Source organism: Calypte anna, chromosome Z (assembly GCF_003957555.1).
Source record: "Calypte anna isolate BGI_N300 chromosome Z, bCalAnn1_v1.p, whole genome shotgun sequence".
Classification (NCBI taxonomy): Eukaryota; Metazoa; Chordata; class Aves; order Apodiformes; family Trochilidae; genus Calypte; species Calypte anna.
In genome coordinates, this window is record NC_044274.1 from 59,957,629 (window position 1) to 59,974,465 (window position 16,837).

Sequence of the window (16,837 nt, forward strand, 5' to 3'; positions counted from 1 at the left end):
AAAATATAGTAGTGCCCTGCAAAGTATCCTCTCTAACACCAGCTTTTTTGTGTGTCATGCAGCATGCTCATTCAGAAGTTCTCATGCCACAGCATGTACAGAGGATGCCCCTCTGTAGTTACAGATGATGAAGGGCATTGCTCAGGAGCCCGTGACATGACCAGTCTGCATGAGTGATCTGCTGCAGGCACAGTGCTTCCCAAGATGATGGTTGGGAAGTCCCAGGTGACTTGTCCAAGACAGAGAATGGACACACTGTTGTTACCCTGCATTTTTGTTCCACATCAGCTTTGTCCACTGAGTAAATGTAAAGCTTCATGGCCAATATTCAGTCAACATCTCTGTGCTGAAAGTGGCTTTTCAAAACTCTTGGCCTACCAGAGGAGGCAATGGTAGAGCAGTTACCTCATGTTCTTCCAGCTGAGTCCTGTCCTAGCATATTTGAAAAGATCTCATTGAACTTCATTGAAGTATTTCCAAGATGAGTTTCAGGTAGATTTTCTTACTGTGCAGACTGAGAGAGAAAAAGTAGTAATATTAAGATACCAGCTTCTTCCTATCTGAATGTAAAAAAGAGGATTGGAAGCAATCAAATTACTTCAGTTCTTATTGTTGTATTTACGTGCTCTTAATTTGATTTTGTCTGAAGTGAAATTTAAGAACACATCTAACTTCCATTTATTTCAGATTGTTTCAAGACCATATTGTCTAAATTTCTCTCCAGTTTGAAACTGAATTTACTCTGGTTGTTAATTAGTTATAGCAGGGAGAGAATTTCAGCCCTTCCTTTATATTCTAAAATGCTTGATGCATAAATATTATTGTTGGGCTTGTTTGTAGTCAGTTAAAGCACTACTCGAGTATTCAGGAACTTACCTGATCTCCATTTTCTGACTCCTGCAAAGTACCCTTTTTGACATACTGCGATTCTGATTCTTGTAATGTTTTCCTGCATTAGTATTCTGACTTCCCCAGTAAATATTTCGATTTGAAGGTCTGTCATCACTGATTTTATTTTTTTTTCCTCTCTTTTTTTGTGCTTTGGTTTCCTGCTTTCTTCCTCAGCTGCAAGGCATAGCTTTTCATAGCTTTTATAAAAGTGTTGCCTGGATTCTATCTTTTGGGCACTGTGTCTGCAGCCCAGTGCAGACTGACTGGGTGTTTCCATGGGTGAGAGTCTGAACCTGGTTACATGATCAGCACACTGAGTTGGCTTATGCTACATACTATGGCTCTTAGAGAAGAAAAATTTGGATTTGCACCAGTCTTCCTGTATGGACTCAGTGTCAGGAGTGAGAATATGGTCAGAAGGCTAACTTTTCTGAAGGAAATATAAATGTTAGTAGGCTTTATTTTAATATTTTCTAAATCTTTTATGTGTGATTTTATGGGCTGTGCTATTATCTGACATGTTAGCTCCTAGCTTTTAGTGAGAGCAATGAACTTCTGTCAGAGTCCTTTTACAGAATACTGTAATTTTTTTTCTCTTTGTGCATCAGCAAATCTAATTTTAACTTATGGAAATTATTTCTGTGATACCCATACTTCTGATTAGTTAGTGTGATTCCTGGGTTGATATGTTGATTTAAAACTTACTGGAAACCACATACACTTTAGTCCTAGGCAAACATGGCAGCTTGAGAAAAGGGTGAAATGCAGTAGTTGGAATATTAAATCAAGTAGTAGAAGGCCTTGAGGTACGTGTTTGCTGTAGTTACATGACATTGCAAATTTGGGCTTTTTATTGCTGCTTTTATAGTATGGATTATTATCTCAAAATAGGCAGAAGAAAAAAGTGTGCTTTTCTGACTGGATTCCTTTGTGTTAGCTTCTTTGATGGAAACTATCTTTAGGTGACAAACACTTCCCCTTCCCAGTTGAAATTAGCAAGAACCCTTTCTTAAAAGGGTTTAAACCCTTTCTTAAAAATGTTTCTGTTTTCACAGATGAAGATGATGATGTTGATGGGTTGACACTGGGATCAGCTAAAGATATCCAAATTTCAACAGATTCGAGTAAGTAGAATTGTAATAGCTGGTGATCAGTTACCCGTTCCAGTCCCTATTCGTATAATAACTTCCTTTGCCTTTTGAAAAAATACTAAATGGCTATTTTTGTAACGCTAGTTATCAATTTGAGGTCCAGAGTTTTGGTCCAACCCTTTTATTCAGGGTCTTGCAAATGCCTGATTGCTATTTTTCACTGACAGACTGGTGTAAGTGACAATCTGTTCATTACCCTGACAAAGTTCTCTCAACTTGAGGAAAGGAAGCATTATTTTAACCGGGGTGTTACTCAAAATGATCTGTGCACACATGGTTCCCATGCATGCCAGTGAGTCCAGAATGATTTGCTAGTGCTCACACAGCAGCTGTGAGACATGGGTCACAGTGACCTGTGATCCTGCTTCAGTTGCTGTACTCAGGAACCCATATGGACACATGCATGCAGAAGAATGGAAAACACACCCACCAAGATAGTTAAAAATAGCATTTGATGAGTAAATAGACAGGACAGACTGTACTGATCAAGTACAGGCACACCAACCAGCAAGCTCTTTAGATGTGACCAGCTTCTTTTATGTCCTTATCTCTCTATTTTCCCATACTTGTTCCTCCCCAAACCATCTGGATCCATTCCTTTCTCTGCCTTTGGGTCATCTCTTGAACATCCCCCAACAGCTCTTGCACAAGCCTAGAATTCTATCCCCATGCATCTCCTAGAGCACCGCACCCTGAGTGACCTCCTTAGTTGGTGAGGTAACACACAAACCTTCTCTGGCCCATGAGGCTGATGCCTTTTACATCAGGGCAGGGCAAGGCTTCTTTGATAACTCTTATGACAAACTTATTGAAGTTCACCTGCTTGTTGTACTTTTGTGCCTCTGTATGTGTCTGAAAGTCATAACCTATCAAACAAAACATGACAGAGGCACAGTGGTAGTGTGCTGGAACTCCTTCACCTGTCTCTGCATAACACCAGCTGTTGGTCAAGAGGGACCAACAGCTGCTCGTTAGCATCTCTGTCTGTTGGTTCAGTACATCTAGCAACCTTTTGGGGTGTTACTCAACTCATTATTTCAATTGATTTATATCACAGAGAATTATAGCTTTTAATTCCAGTTTTCCACATCTTACAGATGCGTATTTTTAAAGCCAGTGAAGGCAAGTCACAGCAAATTGAATAATGTAGACTTGCAAATAAGTGGTTTTCTGTCGGAAAGAAGTCTGTAGATTATTGCTGGAAGAAAATTTGTATTAGTGGTCTGCATTCCCTTTTGTTTCTTTGCTGTTGCAGCAGGCTTATTGAGGGAACACTGAGAAGATTTGGGTCTTAAATTTGGTAGCTTAAATATGTAAAGCCAACCATGAAGTTTAGCTTACCAAGGCACTGACACCAAAAGCATAAAATGACCATAAAAACAACTCTACGCTTTGTGAGATGACAAAAGTAATGGATGTACAGAGCAGGCTTGGAAAAGGACTCTAAATTTTTTTGCCTGAGAACACAACCCAGCATCCAGGAACATGTCTACACAGTGAACAAATAACTTGAGAAGAAGTGAATGTCACCGGGATAGTCGGATAAATATCATGTGGATGGTGTCATCAGCATAGTGACTAGCATTGCCTGGGGAAGGAGTTGAGCCCCAAAATCCATTTTCATATTAAAATAATTCTTGGTCATTCTGGGATTATATAACTGATAAAAGTAATCAGGTACTGAGAGACCTCAGATAGCTGGGAGTGGAGGTAAAGAAGGGAATTAAAAGTGATGCCTCTCAGGGGTGTGTGTTGTCCATCCTTTCTGCAGTACATCTTTGAACTATATTTCACCCAGCAAGGATTATTCTTGTTTTACTGGAGGCGGAATTCACTGCTGTCAGCTAAGGTGCAACTACAGATGTTATCTATCAAGCTTGAGAAGTCACAGACAGATTTCTGAAAAGGATTCCTGTTACTTCATAGTGATATGAAGTCTTCATGAAGGGAGGGAGGGGAGGCTGCTTTGTTGTATGTATGCAATAATTGAATCCCAGACCAGGTATCTCAGTAGTTCATGAAATAAATAATAATAATTAATTATTAAGAGCTCTTACTTGTGTCAGTCTGCAGGGATCTGGGACCAAGACAAAAACATTAGATTCTGCCCTACTTGCTTGCCAGCAATCTGTAAAAGCTGTGAGTCGCTGACTACTGTATGATGAGGACTAAGCAACTTCTATTTGTTTGAAAGTTCATCTATCGTAGACTGAGGTTGAGAGCTGTTGCTTCTTCATATCCTCACCTTCTTTCCTCACAATAGTTTCTCTTCAGGCAAGAGCTACTCATTTACAAGTTGAATCGCTGTATCTGGTGTTAGCTGAAAATATTTTTTTTTTCCTACAAGTCAGTTTGCTTCACAGTTTATCTTCATTTGAAGGTATTTTCAAAAGGAAGATTATGCTCAATAGTATTAAGTGCACTGGTACTTTAAGTGCTGGAAGAGGTTGTCTCTTTCCTTTTCTTGCATAAATTGCCTGTAGCTACTGAGAAAAAAAACCAAACAAAAACTAAATTAAAAAATAAAACAAAAAATTCCCTGCAAACTCACGGATTACTTTTCTTTTGCTTCACTTTTCCCATTGTCTGTATCTTCCTTCCTCTCTTTCCCTCAGCCCTGTTTATCCGTCTTTTTTGACACTTGATATTGACCACTGTTCTCACCTGGTGTTCTCACCAAGCTGTGTTTTGTCTTCTCCAGCTTGTCTCTCCCATTTTTCTCTGTCCCCAACACATGAGATTTGCTCCCCAGTGTTGCTACCCCTTCAGCTGGATTCCCCTTGTGTTTCCTCTCCTGTTACTTGAATCCCTTCCCCCTCTCATCCTTGATGGCTGATATTCTGTTTCAGGAGAGGCAAGAACCTCTTCTTAACTACTTCCTGAAAATGTAAACAAGTTTTATAAAAAATCTCTTCTAGAAGAAAGATTGAAAAAAATCTTCCTGTAGTTCTCTAGCATTCTTGCCAGAAAACTATGGAGAGATATTTGCAGATATTATTGGCTAGTTAGGTAGTTACTAACAAGTAGTAGCTAGTATTAGCTAAGGCCCTTATGACAAGGTGTATCAGATTAAAAATTTAGCTTAAGAATGACATGGAGATCCTTGCTTGGTTTGCTTCTGCAATCATGCATTCTTTTTGCATTAACATCCTACTTGTCTTGATGCCTGGATACAGTTGCTCCATAGCAGCCTACAGGAACCCTGCACACACATTCTGGGAGGTGTTTGGAGGGCTCAGCAGACTTTCTGCACTTGTGAGAGAAAGTCATCTGTTGGGCAGGGACATGTGGAAAGCACAGGTTATGGCCATGAGCTGGGAGTCTGCCCTGGGAGCATCTCTGAGGACTTGCTGCCAGGACATGTGTACTGTCTGCTTCACCACATGCCCACCTTCTGCAGGAAAAAATGCAGCCATCAAGGGAAAACACTCTGAAGAAGGCTTTATAGGAGTTTGAGGAGATAAAGGTGCTGTCAGCAAACACAATTTTCATAGCACATCTTCCTACAACCCCTCTTTAGCTGTGCAGTACTCTACTCAGGTAGCTTGTCACCTGCTGAATAGGGGAGATAAAATGTTCCTTTGTAAGGTGATTGTCACAAAGTCATTGGCTTTAGTGCTTGCTTATGTCTTCTCCAAATTGTGCTGACAGTGTGGAGGGGAGGCCTTCACAGCAATTCTGCAAACAGGAACAAACTGTTTTCAGGAAGAAGCAAAAACAGCTTATGTGGATTTGAGGGATTTTTCCTCTGAAGGTACTCTAAAGCATGTTTGGCCTTCAAAGAAAGGCTCAATCGATGCTGCTAAAACAGCTTACAGTTAAGCAGCCATGTTACGTGTTCCTCTGAAACATGATATTTAAATGTATTTGGAGTCCTAAAGCTAGAGGGAGAAGCAGGTAAAAGCAGATCAAGTGGTGATACATATGGGTGATACTTGGAGAAGCTCTAAAAACTACCCTAGAGGAGAAGGGTGTAGAGGTGGCTGCCAGTGTGGAAGGATGGCACCTTTGTGCTTCAAAACTGTCTTGCAGCTAGGATGATTTCAGCTGCTTGTGAAAACAAGTTCAGAGAAGGGATGCATCTGATGGCTCTTCTGGAAAAAGAACATCCGAGAAAGGAGGAATCTGTGATTCTCCCTTCAAGACCAATAAAATAAAAAATACAGAATTCTTACCTGTTTTAGTGCTGCTTTGTAGATTGTGAGTGGTAATACTGAATAAACCGAAATGTGCCAGTCCACACAGGGGTAATTTGAAGCAGCAGTGATTCCACAAGGAGAGTAGAAATGTAGATAGCACAATTTTTGTTGGGAAAAAGTGCAGGTATGAGTGATGTTGCTAGAATTTAGTCTTATAAGAGCAATCTCCACCAGTATGTTTGGTGTAGGTCTCTAGATTTCTTCAGTGGCAAAAGCATTCAGAACTGCATCATTTTTCTATCTCTGCCACAAGCTGCATGTCTTTTCAAAAGTTGTGTCCTGTCACTGGGGATTTGGAAGTCAGCAATATGAACTTTGAGCTGATCAAATGCTCTTTAGCCTTTTCTCAGGACAACTTGGTATCTTAGCCTCCAACATCAAATTCCATAGTTGGGTGAATTATTCCTGGAGTTGACCTTTTTGTAGTTAATTTCCCGTTGAAAACCAGATGCATGAAGAATGGGTTTTTTTCAACTCTATTCCAGGATAAGAAAAAAAGTAATGTATTTTCAGGAGAAAGTCCTAATAATGTGTTCCCTGATCCAACAGGAAAAGACAAAGTGTTCAGCAGTGAAGTGTCAATATTATAAAACAGGCAGTAATTCCTTTAAGTATCAAATTTTGTTGTGTGCATATGTTGCATATTAGCAAGATTTTTACTTTTACTGAGTATTGGTATTTAGACTTCACTTCTATAACTGGATAATTTTCTTGTATTTAAAAATCAGAACAGAAGGGAGAAAGAGCTGTATTTAACTTTAAAGGTTATTATAGTGAGGCTACTAACAAGGCTAGTTAGGCAAATCAGACTGATACCCCATAACTTTCATGTGGATGGATTCTTGAATTAGTTGGGAAGTGTTCCTCTGGATGACGAGTTCTTGTCAAACAATGGGCTGGTTTTCCTTCTGTTAATGTGTTTCCAGAAGTTCGTGTGCAAGAAAGTCATCTTTCACAGAGTTGCAGTAAAAGTGACCCCCATGGGAGGACAGTGACAAAGTTAAACATAATTTTTCACTGATAAATTGAGATTTTATATAACCAATAATGAGATTACCTTAATAAAAGCAGGACTTAGCATGCTGTGTATTTAGCTAGAGGATGTACTTGAGCTGAAGACATTACTATTGGCCGACATCCTTGCAGATCAGCTTATGTAATGAATAAAGCCAACTCTTTGCAACTTTTGGCTGCTATTAAGAAGTAGAGTGATCATAAAAAAAATTCCAGCTATAAGTGCTTGGGATTTTCTTACCAGGCCAACTAGTTCCAACAAGAGTAGACTATAAGGACAGTTTGAATGAAAACAAGTACTAAAACTTAGATGGTTTATTCTTGGATGGTTGTCTACCATCTGGATTGCTAGAGGAAACAGTGGAGATTTTGTTAATGTTTTGAAAGCTCATACTCAGAACATTAGCTGTACTGTCAGTAACCAGCATTTGCTGTGTTTTATCAGATTGTTTTAGTTCTAAAGAAGGTCATCTGGGACACAGCGTGTCTTGTGTTTACAAATTTGTTTATTCTAAAGTCACCATGAAGAGCACTCTGGCAGACATCTGTTTCTGTAAGAATTTTACTTTTTCTGACATTAATCTAGCAGGGTTTAAAGGAGAATGCTATAGTCTCAATACAGTGGCAGTAGCATTTTAAGGGTACTGTAGAAGTGAATGTTGATGGTATTTAACTGTTACTTACATTGTAACTAAAAAGAAATTGACAACAAACATAACCACTAAGTTGATAACTGGAAAATAGAGAAGCCAAGTCCACCTAGTAATACAGCTTGTAATGTTAAAAAAATACTTGCAAATGTACCATATCACATATCCCAAGGTTACTTTTCCAGTAGAATAATTTACTCTTCATTGCTGTAAAGAGTGTGCATTGCTTGTGGAAAAGGTGTGATGATTCTTCTTAAACAGATGTTGGAGAAGGTCTCAGCTAGTTACTTCTGAAAGAATACTTGAGGAATAGTCCTATAGGAAACAAGAAACTTGAGTTGTGCTTCCAAAGTTCATTCTTGTTGAGAGGCACATGAAGCAGGCTTGCAAAACAGGAGGCCTGAACATCTGTCATGTTGCAGATACCATTTAAAAAGGCAGTGATTTTTTATTTCATTTAAGATTTCAGTTCTTTTGCTTCCTGCATGAACTGTGGTTTCACATAAATGTCCAAGTGGGAAGTGATAAAAAGAGACATCCCTCAAGGATCCATACTGAAATTGGTGCTATTTATAATCTTAGTCAATTACAGATAATGTGATTAAGTGTTTCTTCATGTCTGTGATTTGGTTCTGTCCATGAAGAATAGCCATGTCTGCTGTAAAGCTTGGGGTCTCTGAAGAGAACATGAAAGAACCTCCAAAATTGAACAGTTCATCAGTTCTTTCCATAACAATGTGATCAGGAGAGAGCACAGCATCTGTCTTGTTGGAATCTCATTTTTGGTGTGGGCTGATTAGCTTGAGTAAGGGCACACATATTGATAAAATCATCTTGGGCTGTTAACATTCCTTTGCTCTTTAAAACCTCTCACCAGCTGCCAGTCCTATGAGAACTGAGTTACAATTTGCTGTTGCTCTTCAATTTGCCACCTAAATAAGAGGAAACCTTTGTCACACAGTGAACCATACCAGTCTTAACTCATCTTTGTGAAATACAAAATACGAGTCTGAAATCCTTAATTTTTCAGCCCTTCAGAGATGTCTGTGCAACAACCTGTGCTCCACAGTTTGAGAATTGATTTGCTAAAGCTTTGGTAAAATGAGAGACAGCAAAGGGTTGCAGGTCTTAATTTGCTGCACCTTCTTTCCACTAGTTTTCCTGTTGCCTGATAACCAAGTACCTTAAACACCTTCTTTAAAAGGATGCTCTTGTAACTGGCAGTGTTTTAGGAGCTGGTCTGAAGCCAGTGGCACATGTTCTTAAACTCATCAATAATAATGCAGTCCTGAATTACAAGGATAAAGTGATAATAAAAGCAGTATATATACATAAATACTTTTTCATATATAAATTGTTAAATCATAAGCCAGGATAAAGTTATGATTACTTGAAATACTCTTTCAGCTTTCCTCCACAATTGTACCATTGTTTTAAATGAGCAGTAAAAAAAAAAAATTTACCCTCAAAGTTCATTATGAAGAAACTTAATAATTAAGAGGATTAAAAGCAGATTTTTAATACTTACAATATACTCTTCCTACTCAGGTAGCTTTATGAGGGGTGTGTTACTGAAATACAATAATTGTTTTCATTCAGGTAAACAAACATTAAAGATATATGATGGGAATGATGCAGTGAAACGCAACCAATTTCGTCTGATTTCAGTTCCAAGGATTGCAAAAAATGAAGATGTTGTGGTAAGATACCTGGTGAAGATCAATATTCCAGTGTGATAAAGGAGCATATGTTTGTGTATTAAAATAGTGAAAAGCTAATAGTTCTACAAATGTAACTCAAAAACAGCAACACAATCTATGAACAGGCTGCCATATTACAGTATAATTTGACTTGTATTTGAAGTGCTCTTGGTTCAGAACATCTGAAAAAATGGTGGCCTGCATCTGTGTAGCATGATGGGAACCACAGCATGTCATGTGTTAAGCAGTCATTCTCCTTCCCTGTGTGATACTGAAGTCCTGTTTCACTGATGTGAGCAATACTGGATAATCAGCTCTTTTGATCTTGCTCCTTTTCTGTGGTATTTAGTGATTTGACATTTATGCTGGACAGTCACCAGTATTGCACTTCTGTTAATTAACTTTGTGGACTGAAGCTTGCCAGTTACCTCCAGTCCTTGGCTGCAGAAGTAATGAATTATTTGTAACATAGTGGCCACTCCCTAGCTTTTCAAGTGCTTCATCTCGGTTGGAGGCATGGCTCAGTAGTAAATCAATTTGTTCTGTACAAGATCTTAATTTACTGGGCCCAGCAGAGGCCCCATGCTGTGCAGAAATGAAGCCCAGAGGGAGTGTGGGGTGGTGCACTGAGGAACTGAGCATGGTGAGGATCCAGAGCGCTAAAGGACTTGGCTCTAGAGTCTGGAGAATTTGATACAACAGAATTTTGACAATTTAAACCTACACCTTATTACAATTTTTATCTTGGTACTGTGCTCAAAATCAACCTGAGTTTTTAAAATGGTTTGCAGCATTCTGCATACCAAAGATCTTCAAGAAAAATTGTGTACAGTGCTGAAAACACTTTTATTTAGGAGTGCTTCTTGCCTTTCAAGCACATTTTATCAGGCTGCTGCTTGTAATACCAGTGGACATGAATACCAGTGCTTGTAAGTGATTTACTAGGCTGAGTTCAGTGCAGCATCTGTGTTGGTAGAGGTGCTACAGTCATGGGCCAGTAATGATTGTAAAATTCCTATGTCTGCTTGCATCTTACAAGGGCAGCCCTCACCTTTCCTTATCTTTGGTCTGTGGGTGAAGGCAGCCTCAAATCTGAGAAGCTCATAATTTTCCAAATCTTTTTAGTGCAAGGAGATTGAATTATGCAAAGTTGGGCACAATCACCTGTAATATACCATTTTCCTAGTAAAGTAAATTTTGCACACAGTGTGTGGCTTTATTGGTGCTGAATTTTTGCATTAGTTTGTTAAAGTGGCAATCACTTGATAAAAATACTGTGGGCTGTCTTTAAATCTATTGATATTTCAAGTTTTATTTTTTTATCTTTCACTAAAATTTGTTTTCAAATAGTGCTCTTGTTTTGTTTTTTGCTGTTGCTAGTTATCTACTGTTTAGTGCCTAAAGCATTAGGGTTAAAATTAAGGTTAAAACATTAAGTGTTAAAGGTTGGTTCCATATGTAAGGTATTTATAAATGTCTGTGGCCATGCAGGTATTAATGGGGTCTTCTCAGTAAAGTGTTAATTTATCTCTCTGTATTGTAGGAAGCTGCTTTGAGGGCATACTACATAAATGATGACCATCAGGACTATGAGCTTCAGACCTTTACACAGCAGGCACTGCTGTCTGATGATGTTATCAACCGGAACGATGCTGCAGAGGACAGCAACCTGAGCTCAGTGTTCCGAGAGTCTGTCCCTGAAGCTTGGATAATCAGGGCCAAACCAAAGGAGGAGGAGGTGATCAGAATTTATCCTGCATGGCTGAAGTGAGTGCTTTCTTCCTTTATCACAAGGTCTTCCTGCTTTGTCCTCTATAGTCCTGCTCAGTGTGTTTTAGTTAATGAGTAACAAGTGTAACAGAGAATGTATTTTCTACTGCTGTATTTAGAGATTCTTCCGTTTATTTTTCTGAATGAGTAATACACATTTTATTCATTTCTGTGTCTAGAAACATGCCTTGTGGGTTTCTTTACATGCACAGAGCATACTGAGCAACTTGTTCAGTTCTGTTATCCTGCATGTGGCCAAGGAGATGCAGCTTATATATTAACTATCTCTGTAAGCAAATGAGGACATACCCATGTCACTTGAAAGCTTAATGTTTTCTTGGAAAAAATATTAAATAGGAAGAATTCAGTGTAACTTGTGATGTGGGACCAGGAGGAAAAAAAAAAAAAAAAAAAAAAGTGTTCATTTTACCACTGAGTCAGTATACATTTTACACATATTTAGAACTAGAAACAAGACTGGCTGGTGACCTATATATTTCTTCGGTGCAGTGGGATAAAATGTAAACATTTGTTCATTTTACTGATGCCAAATTTTATGAAAGACATGCAGGTAATTCTGTACATATAATTGTAGTGACCAGTTGGTTGAGATCAAAGGCTTTACTTCTCTGTGGGGATAGTACTGCATCTGCCATGAGCCTCAATGAATGATGTTTTCAGCTAATAGAGATTTTTCTAATAGAAAATTTACCACTTAGGTAAAAAAGGCACACAGCAAAGGTCAAATGATTGTCCTAAAATAAGTATTTCTTATCTTTTCAGGGTGGGAATGGCATATGTTTCTCTACGAGTAAATAAGGATAGCACTACGCAGACTGTGATCAAAGAAGTGCTTCCATTACTTGGAAGGCAGGTAAATAAAAGATCAGAAGTATCTCTACATACCACCTGAATGACCCTGAATTGGGCTGTGTATGTTTTTTTCTTTAGAAAAATTATAGTCAATCCATTTGCAGGTAATGTGAGTGCTGTTAATGTCTGGCAGATTATCTCCTGTGGGTGGTATGACATTTAAAATGCTCTGTAGCCTTGATGGTTGACCAGATTGTTCTGTACTTTCTGGGTCAGACTGATTACTTGTACGAACATAATAATTCTTTGTGTGCGGTATCTTTTTTCTGGTTGTTTATATCTTGAGGTAATTAAAATACACTGCTTATCTTACCTTGTTCGTAATCTGGCAGTTGCTTTTAGGATGATCACGTTTGTCTCCTAATTCTTTAAACTTCCCTGCAAAGGAAATTGTAGAGTCATAGAATACCTCAGGTTGGAAGAGACTCATAAGGATAATCATAAGGGTTGGACTAGATGATCTCTGAGGTCCCTTCCAACCCGGCTAATTCTATGATTCTATGATAAGCTCCCTGCTCCTTGTAGGACTACCTAAAACTGAGCCGTGTGACTAAGCATCATCCAGATGCTCTGGACCACTTCCCCGAGGAGTCTGTTCCAGTGACCAACCACCCTTTCAGCAAGGAAGCTGAATGTCCAATCTGAACTTCCCCTGACACATCTTCATTCTATTTCCTGATGTCCTGTCACTGATCACTAGAGAGAGATCTGCCCTTGCACCTCCAAGGACTACCTTGAGAAAATTGTAGGCTGTGAGGTCGTCACCTCTCAGCCTTCTCTTCTCCAAGCTGAACAAACCAAATGATGTCAGCTGCTCTTCTTAAGTCTTCCCCTCAAAGTTTTTCACCACATTGATTGCCCTCCTCTGGACACACTCTAACAGTTTGTCCTTCTTATATCGAGGTGTCCAGTTGTTGAGGTAGGGCCACATCAGTGCTGTGTAGAATGGGTCGATCACCTCCCATCAGCCAGCCAGCTGTGTTGTCCTTGATGCACCCTGGTTGGCCCTTTTGGCTGCCAGGGAACACTGTTGACTCATATCTAACCTGCTATTAACTCAAAGCCGCAGATCCTTTTCTGCAGGTTTGGTCTCCAGTCTCTCGTTCCCCATTTAGTACATATAACCAGGATTACACCATCCCAAATATAGAATCTGACACTTGCTTTTGTTAAAGTTCATATGGTTGGTGACTATCCAGCTCTCTAGCCTATCTGGATCTTCTCTAAGACCTCTTTGCCCGCGCAGGGAGTTCACAGCTCTTACTAATTTAGTATCATTGGCAAACTCAGTGTTATTCAACTTCTACACCCAGGGCATTTTTAAAGATACTAAAGAGCACTGTTCTTAAAACTGAGCACTGAGGAAGCCCCTAGTAACTGCCTGCCAGCCTGATGTAACTCTACTTGCTATTAACTGTACAAGATCAATCTGTCACCCAGTGCCTTACAGACATGTTGAGCTGTGTGCTGGACATTTTGTCCAGAATGATACTGTGAGAGACAGTATGAAAAGCTTTTTAAAAATCCCCCAGACCCATTTCTACAGGCTTCTCTTGGTCAACTAGATGAGTGACCTTGTCATAAAAGGAAGTGAAGTTGGTTAAGCAGGACTTGCCCCTCATGAACCCATGCTGGCTATGGCCAATGGCTGTGTTGCCTCTCAAGTGTTTTTCAGTAACTCCCAGAGTAACCTCCATAAATTTACCAGGTACTGAATTAGGAGTCAGAGGTGTGAAATTACCAGGGTTTTCCTTCTTACCCTTCTTGACAACTGGGACACAATTGACTAGAACCTCTCCAGGATCATCCTCCAAGTCCTGGTCCTGGTCCTCCAACACAGGGCTTCCAGGGTCCCAAGGTCCATCACAGGTGTTGAAGGCAGAGGCAATGAAGGAATTAAATGTTTTTGCTTTGTCTGTGTCTCTATTGTGAAGCGACTGACTTCATCAAGTAATGGACTGTTATTTCTGATCCTCCTTTTGCTGTTAACTTACTTTAAAAAGTGGTCACTTCTTTGTTGACCTTCACAGTGCCAGCTAGATAAAACTCTAACTGAGCTTTGGCCATGCAAATTTTCTCCCTGCAGTGGTGAACAGCATCTCTATAGTCCTCAAGAACTACAAGGTTCAAGGCTGAGGGGTACCCACATTCTTTACCATCTGCATTCATCCCTGCCTCACTGGGGCATATTAGATACATCTTGTAATCCTGCAGATGCTCATGTTTTCCTCAGAAGACAATCTCTTCTCAGTCTGTCTGTCTTTCTTACAAGTGGTGCCAAGATAACATGGCTTTTAGGAATGTGGTAGTAGAACTTGCAAATGTGCCAAGGCACTGGCACTCCATCAGGCACACAGGTGTGTAGGCATGAAGATGTCACAAGCACATTCAGTAGCTGGGACTTGTGAGCACCCCAGCAGATCAGCACAGTTCTGCTGCTCCAGGGAACCATCGTGCTCACCTAGCACTACATCCACCTTCTGTGGTTATTTACAGGATACAGAGAGATGTGTGTAGCAAGCTACCTGCATTAGGTAATAATTGTAGATGACTGTATATCTGTACCCAGCTGTGTGGTGTATGCCTTCATTTTGCACCACAAAGTGGTTCTAGGATTTTATTTAAATTCTTTTCTTAATGTGCAAGTCTGAAGTCTTTTCTCCTTTTTCTGTATGAAGATGAACATACAGGAAATCTCTCTTTAACATCCAGAATTTGTCTATGCTGAAGATCTCCCAAACTCCTTTCATCAAATTTCAAGCAGAGCAAATGTAAACAGTGGAAGTTTTTAACATCCAGGTTTGTGACATATAGAGTGAGATCATTTGTCCTCTGAGTATCAAGGCCAAAATTTAGGAATCTTCCTCAATCCTGAGTGTCACATGTTTCCAGGGTTGCAATAATTGCAGTAGATTGTTCAACTCTTGGCTGCGCCAGCTTTTCTCCTCTTGCTGAAAGATCCCCATGAGTATAGTTTGCAGAAGGGGTCTGTGGCACTTGTGAAAGAGGTTTCACTGCATCAGTGCCAGCCAGTGGAGACCCCAAGTGATGGGGACTGGTCAGCATGCTTTTGCCAAGCCTGGCTCCTGGGCCGTGTTCTGAAAGAGCAGGTTTGTTTGCAGCCCTGCACTCTGGAAATACCCTAGCTGATCACTCAAGGTGTATAGAATTGGCTGTGCTTTACAGATGCCTGTTTGCCATGGGATACAAGGCTGCTGGAATAGTTAAGGGCATGGGAGCCATGTGTAGTTGGCAGTGTGTGTAAGATGATTTTTCCTGGCTTGGGAGAAGTGGAGTAGGGGAGGAACACCATGGTTGATTTAAAATGTTTAATTTTCCACACTCTGTATGTGCAGTGTATAACATAACTTTAAGGTAAACATCTGGCAAAATTATATTTCATTCAGAAGCCACATTAACATGTTGCATCTTTTGGCAGACGGAGTGCCTCCAGAATTTCAAACTGGTGGAAGTGCTTATGGGCAGTAAGCAAGGTAAGTGAAGGAGCACTGGCCAAAGGCACATACATAACTCTCTTGTAGGCTTTTTTTTTCCCTTCAGTTATTCCTTTTCCCCCAGTCACAGTTATTTATTTTTTTACAATAAATTCCTTCACAAATGAAGCTTTACCATGATGTTGAAGCATTTAGTCAGTAGTGATGTTAGTTCTTTCCAGTCTTGTGTCCTGTGGCATTATGATTCCGTTCTTTCTTCATCACCATGTAACAGTTTATTTACTTGTTTCTAGTGGATATTGAGACTTTGGCAAAGATCCTTGTTTTGATGAACTGTCTTTGTAAATAACTTCATAGTTCAAATACTCAATATATACTGAAATACCTAATACTTTGATTCCTTTGTGAGCATTACTGGCAAGTTGTTTTATAAGATTATTTTTGCCTTGTGAATGTCTTACCTTGGTTGGTTTCTGGTGCTCAGTTTTGAAACATTTACAACCACGCTTTAGCTAGAAGTTATTCTGATTGTTTTAGCATTTAATAAAATGCAGAAGATGGGTATTACTGTACTTGTCAAGGAATGTAGTTTATAAATCCTCTGTCAAACAGCTTGTTAACAAAGTACTGATTGTCTTTTGAGTCACTTTGAGCTGTTTCTGCCCTTTTAAAGGAGGGTGGTGTTTTAAGAACTGTGAACAGGATCAGTCTGTTTGAAGCACTCAGGTGTTTTTTCTGCCAAATGAGTAGTTCAGGTCTGCATGGTCATCTCGATGTTAGTTGTACAAAGAGCTGTGAATTTTCCCTAAATTATTTTTTTGTTTGTTTGTTTATTTGAGCCTGATAGTAAGTTAGAGTGCTTTCAAATATGATTAATGTTCTTGCTGTCTCCAGTTCAGCGCATGGTCTTGGACAGTCAGGAGCTGATTCTTAACAGACTCAAGGACATAAGAAAGGTAAACCCAATAAAACATGTGATCCTTTTTAACAGAAATGAGGGAGTCCCCTTTCTTACAGGAAAAATAAGCTATCAGTTACACACTGTCCCTCCCCAGCTGTCTCTTCCATAGAGAAGCTAAGTTCTTGGACTGATGTTTGTTTCTGTTTGTGAAGTTCTCTAGGTGTAGAGGGCTT

The 16,837-nt window shown here is 39.6% G+C and overlaps 1 protein-coding gene across 1 annotated transcript in view; it reads left to right on the forward strand.

Moving 5' to 3' along the window:
- DGKQ (diacylglycerol kinase theta) overlaps positions 1 to 16,837 on the forward strand; it is an 87,503-nt gene that overhangs the window by 38,848 nt on the left and 31,818 nt on the right. The window contains exons 7-12 of the mRNA XM_030467618.1: positions 1,947 to 2,015; positions 9,505 to 9,605; positions 11,149 to 11,372; positions 12,159 to 12,249; positions 15,688 to 15,742; positions 16,598 to 16,659. Of these exons, the coding sequence (XP_030323478.1) occupies positions 1,947 to 2,015; positions 9,505 to 9,605; positions 11,149 to 11,372; positions 12,159 to 12,249; positions 15,688 to 15,742; positions 16,598 to 16,659 (602 nt within the window). The remainder of the gene's footprint in view (positions 1 to 1,946; positions 2,016 to 9,504; positions 9,606 to 11,148; positions 11,373 to 12,158; positions 12,250 to 15,687; positions 15,743 to 16,597; positions 16,660 to 16,837) is intronic.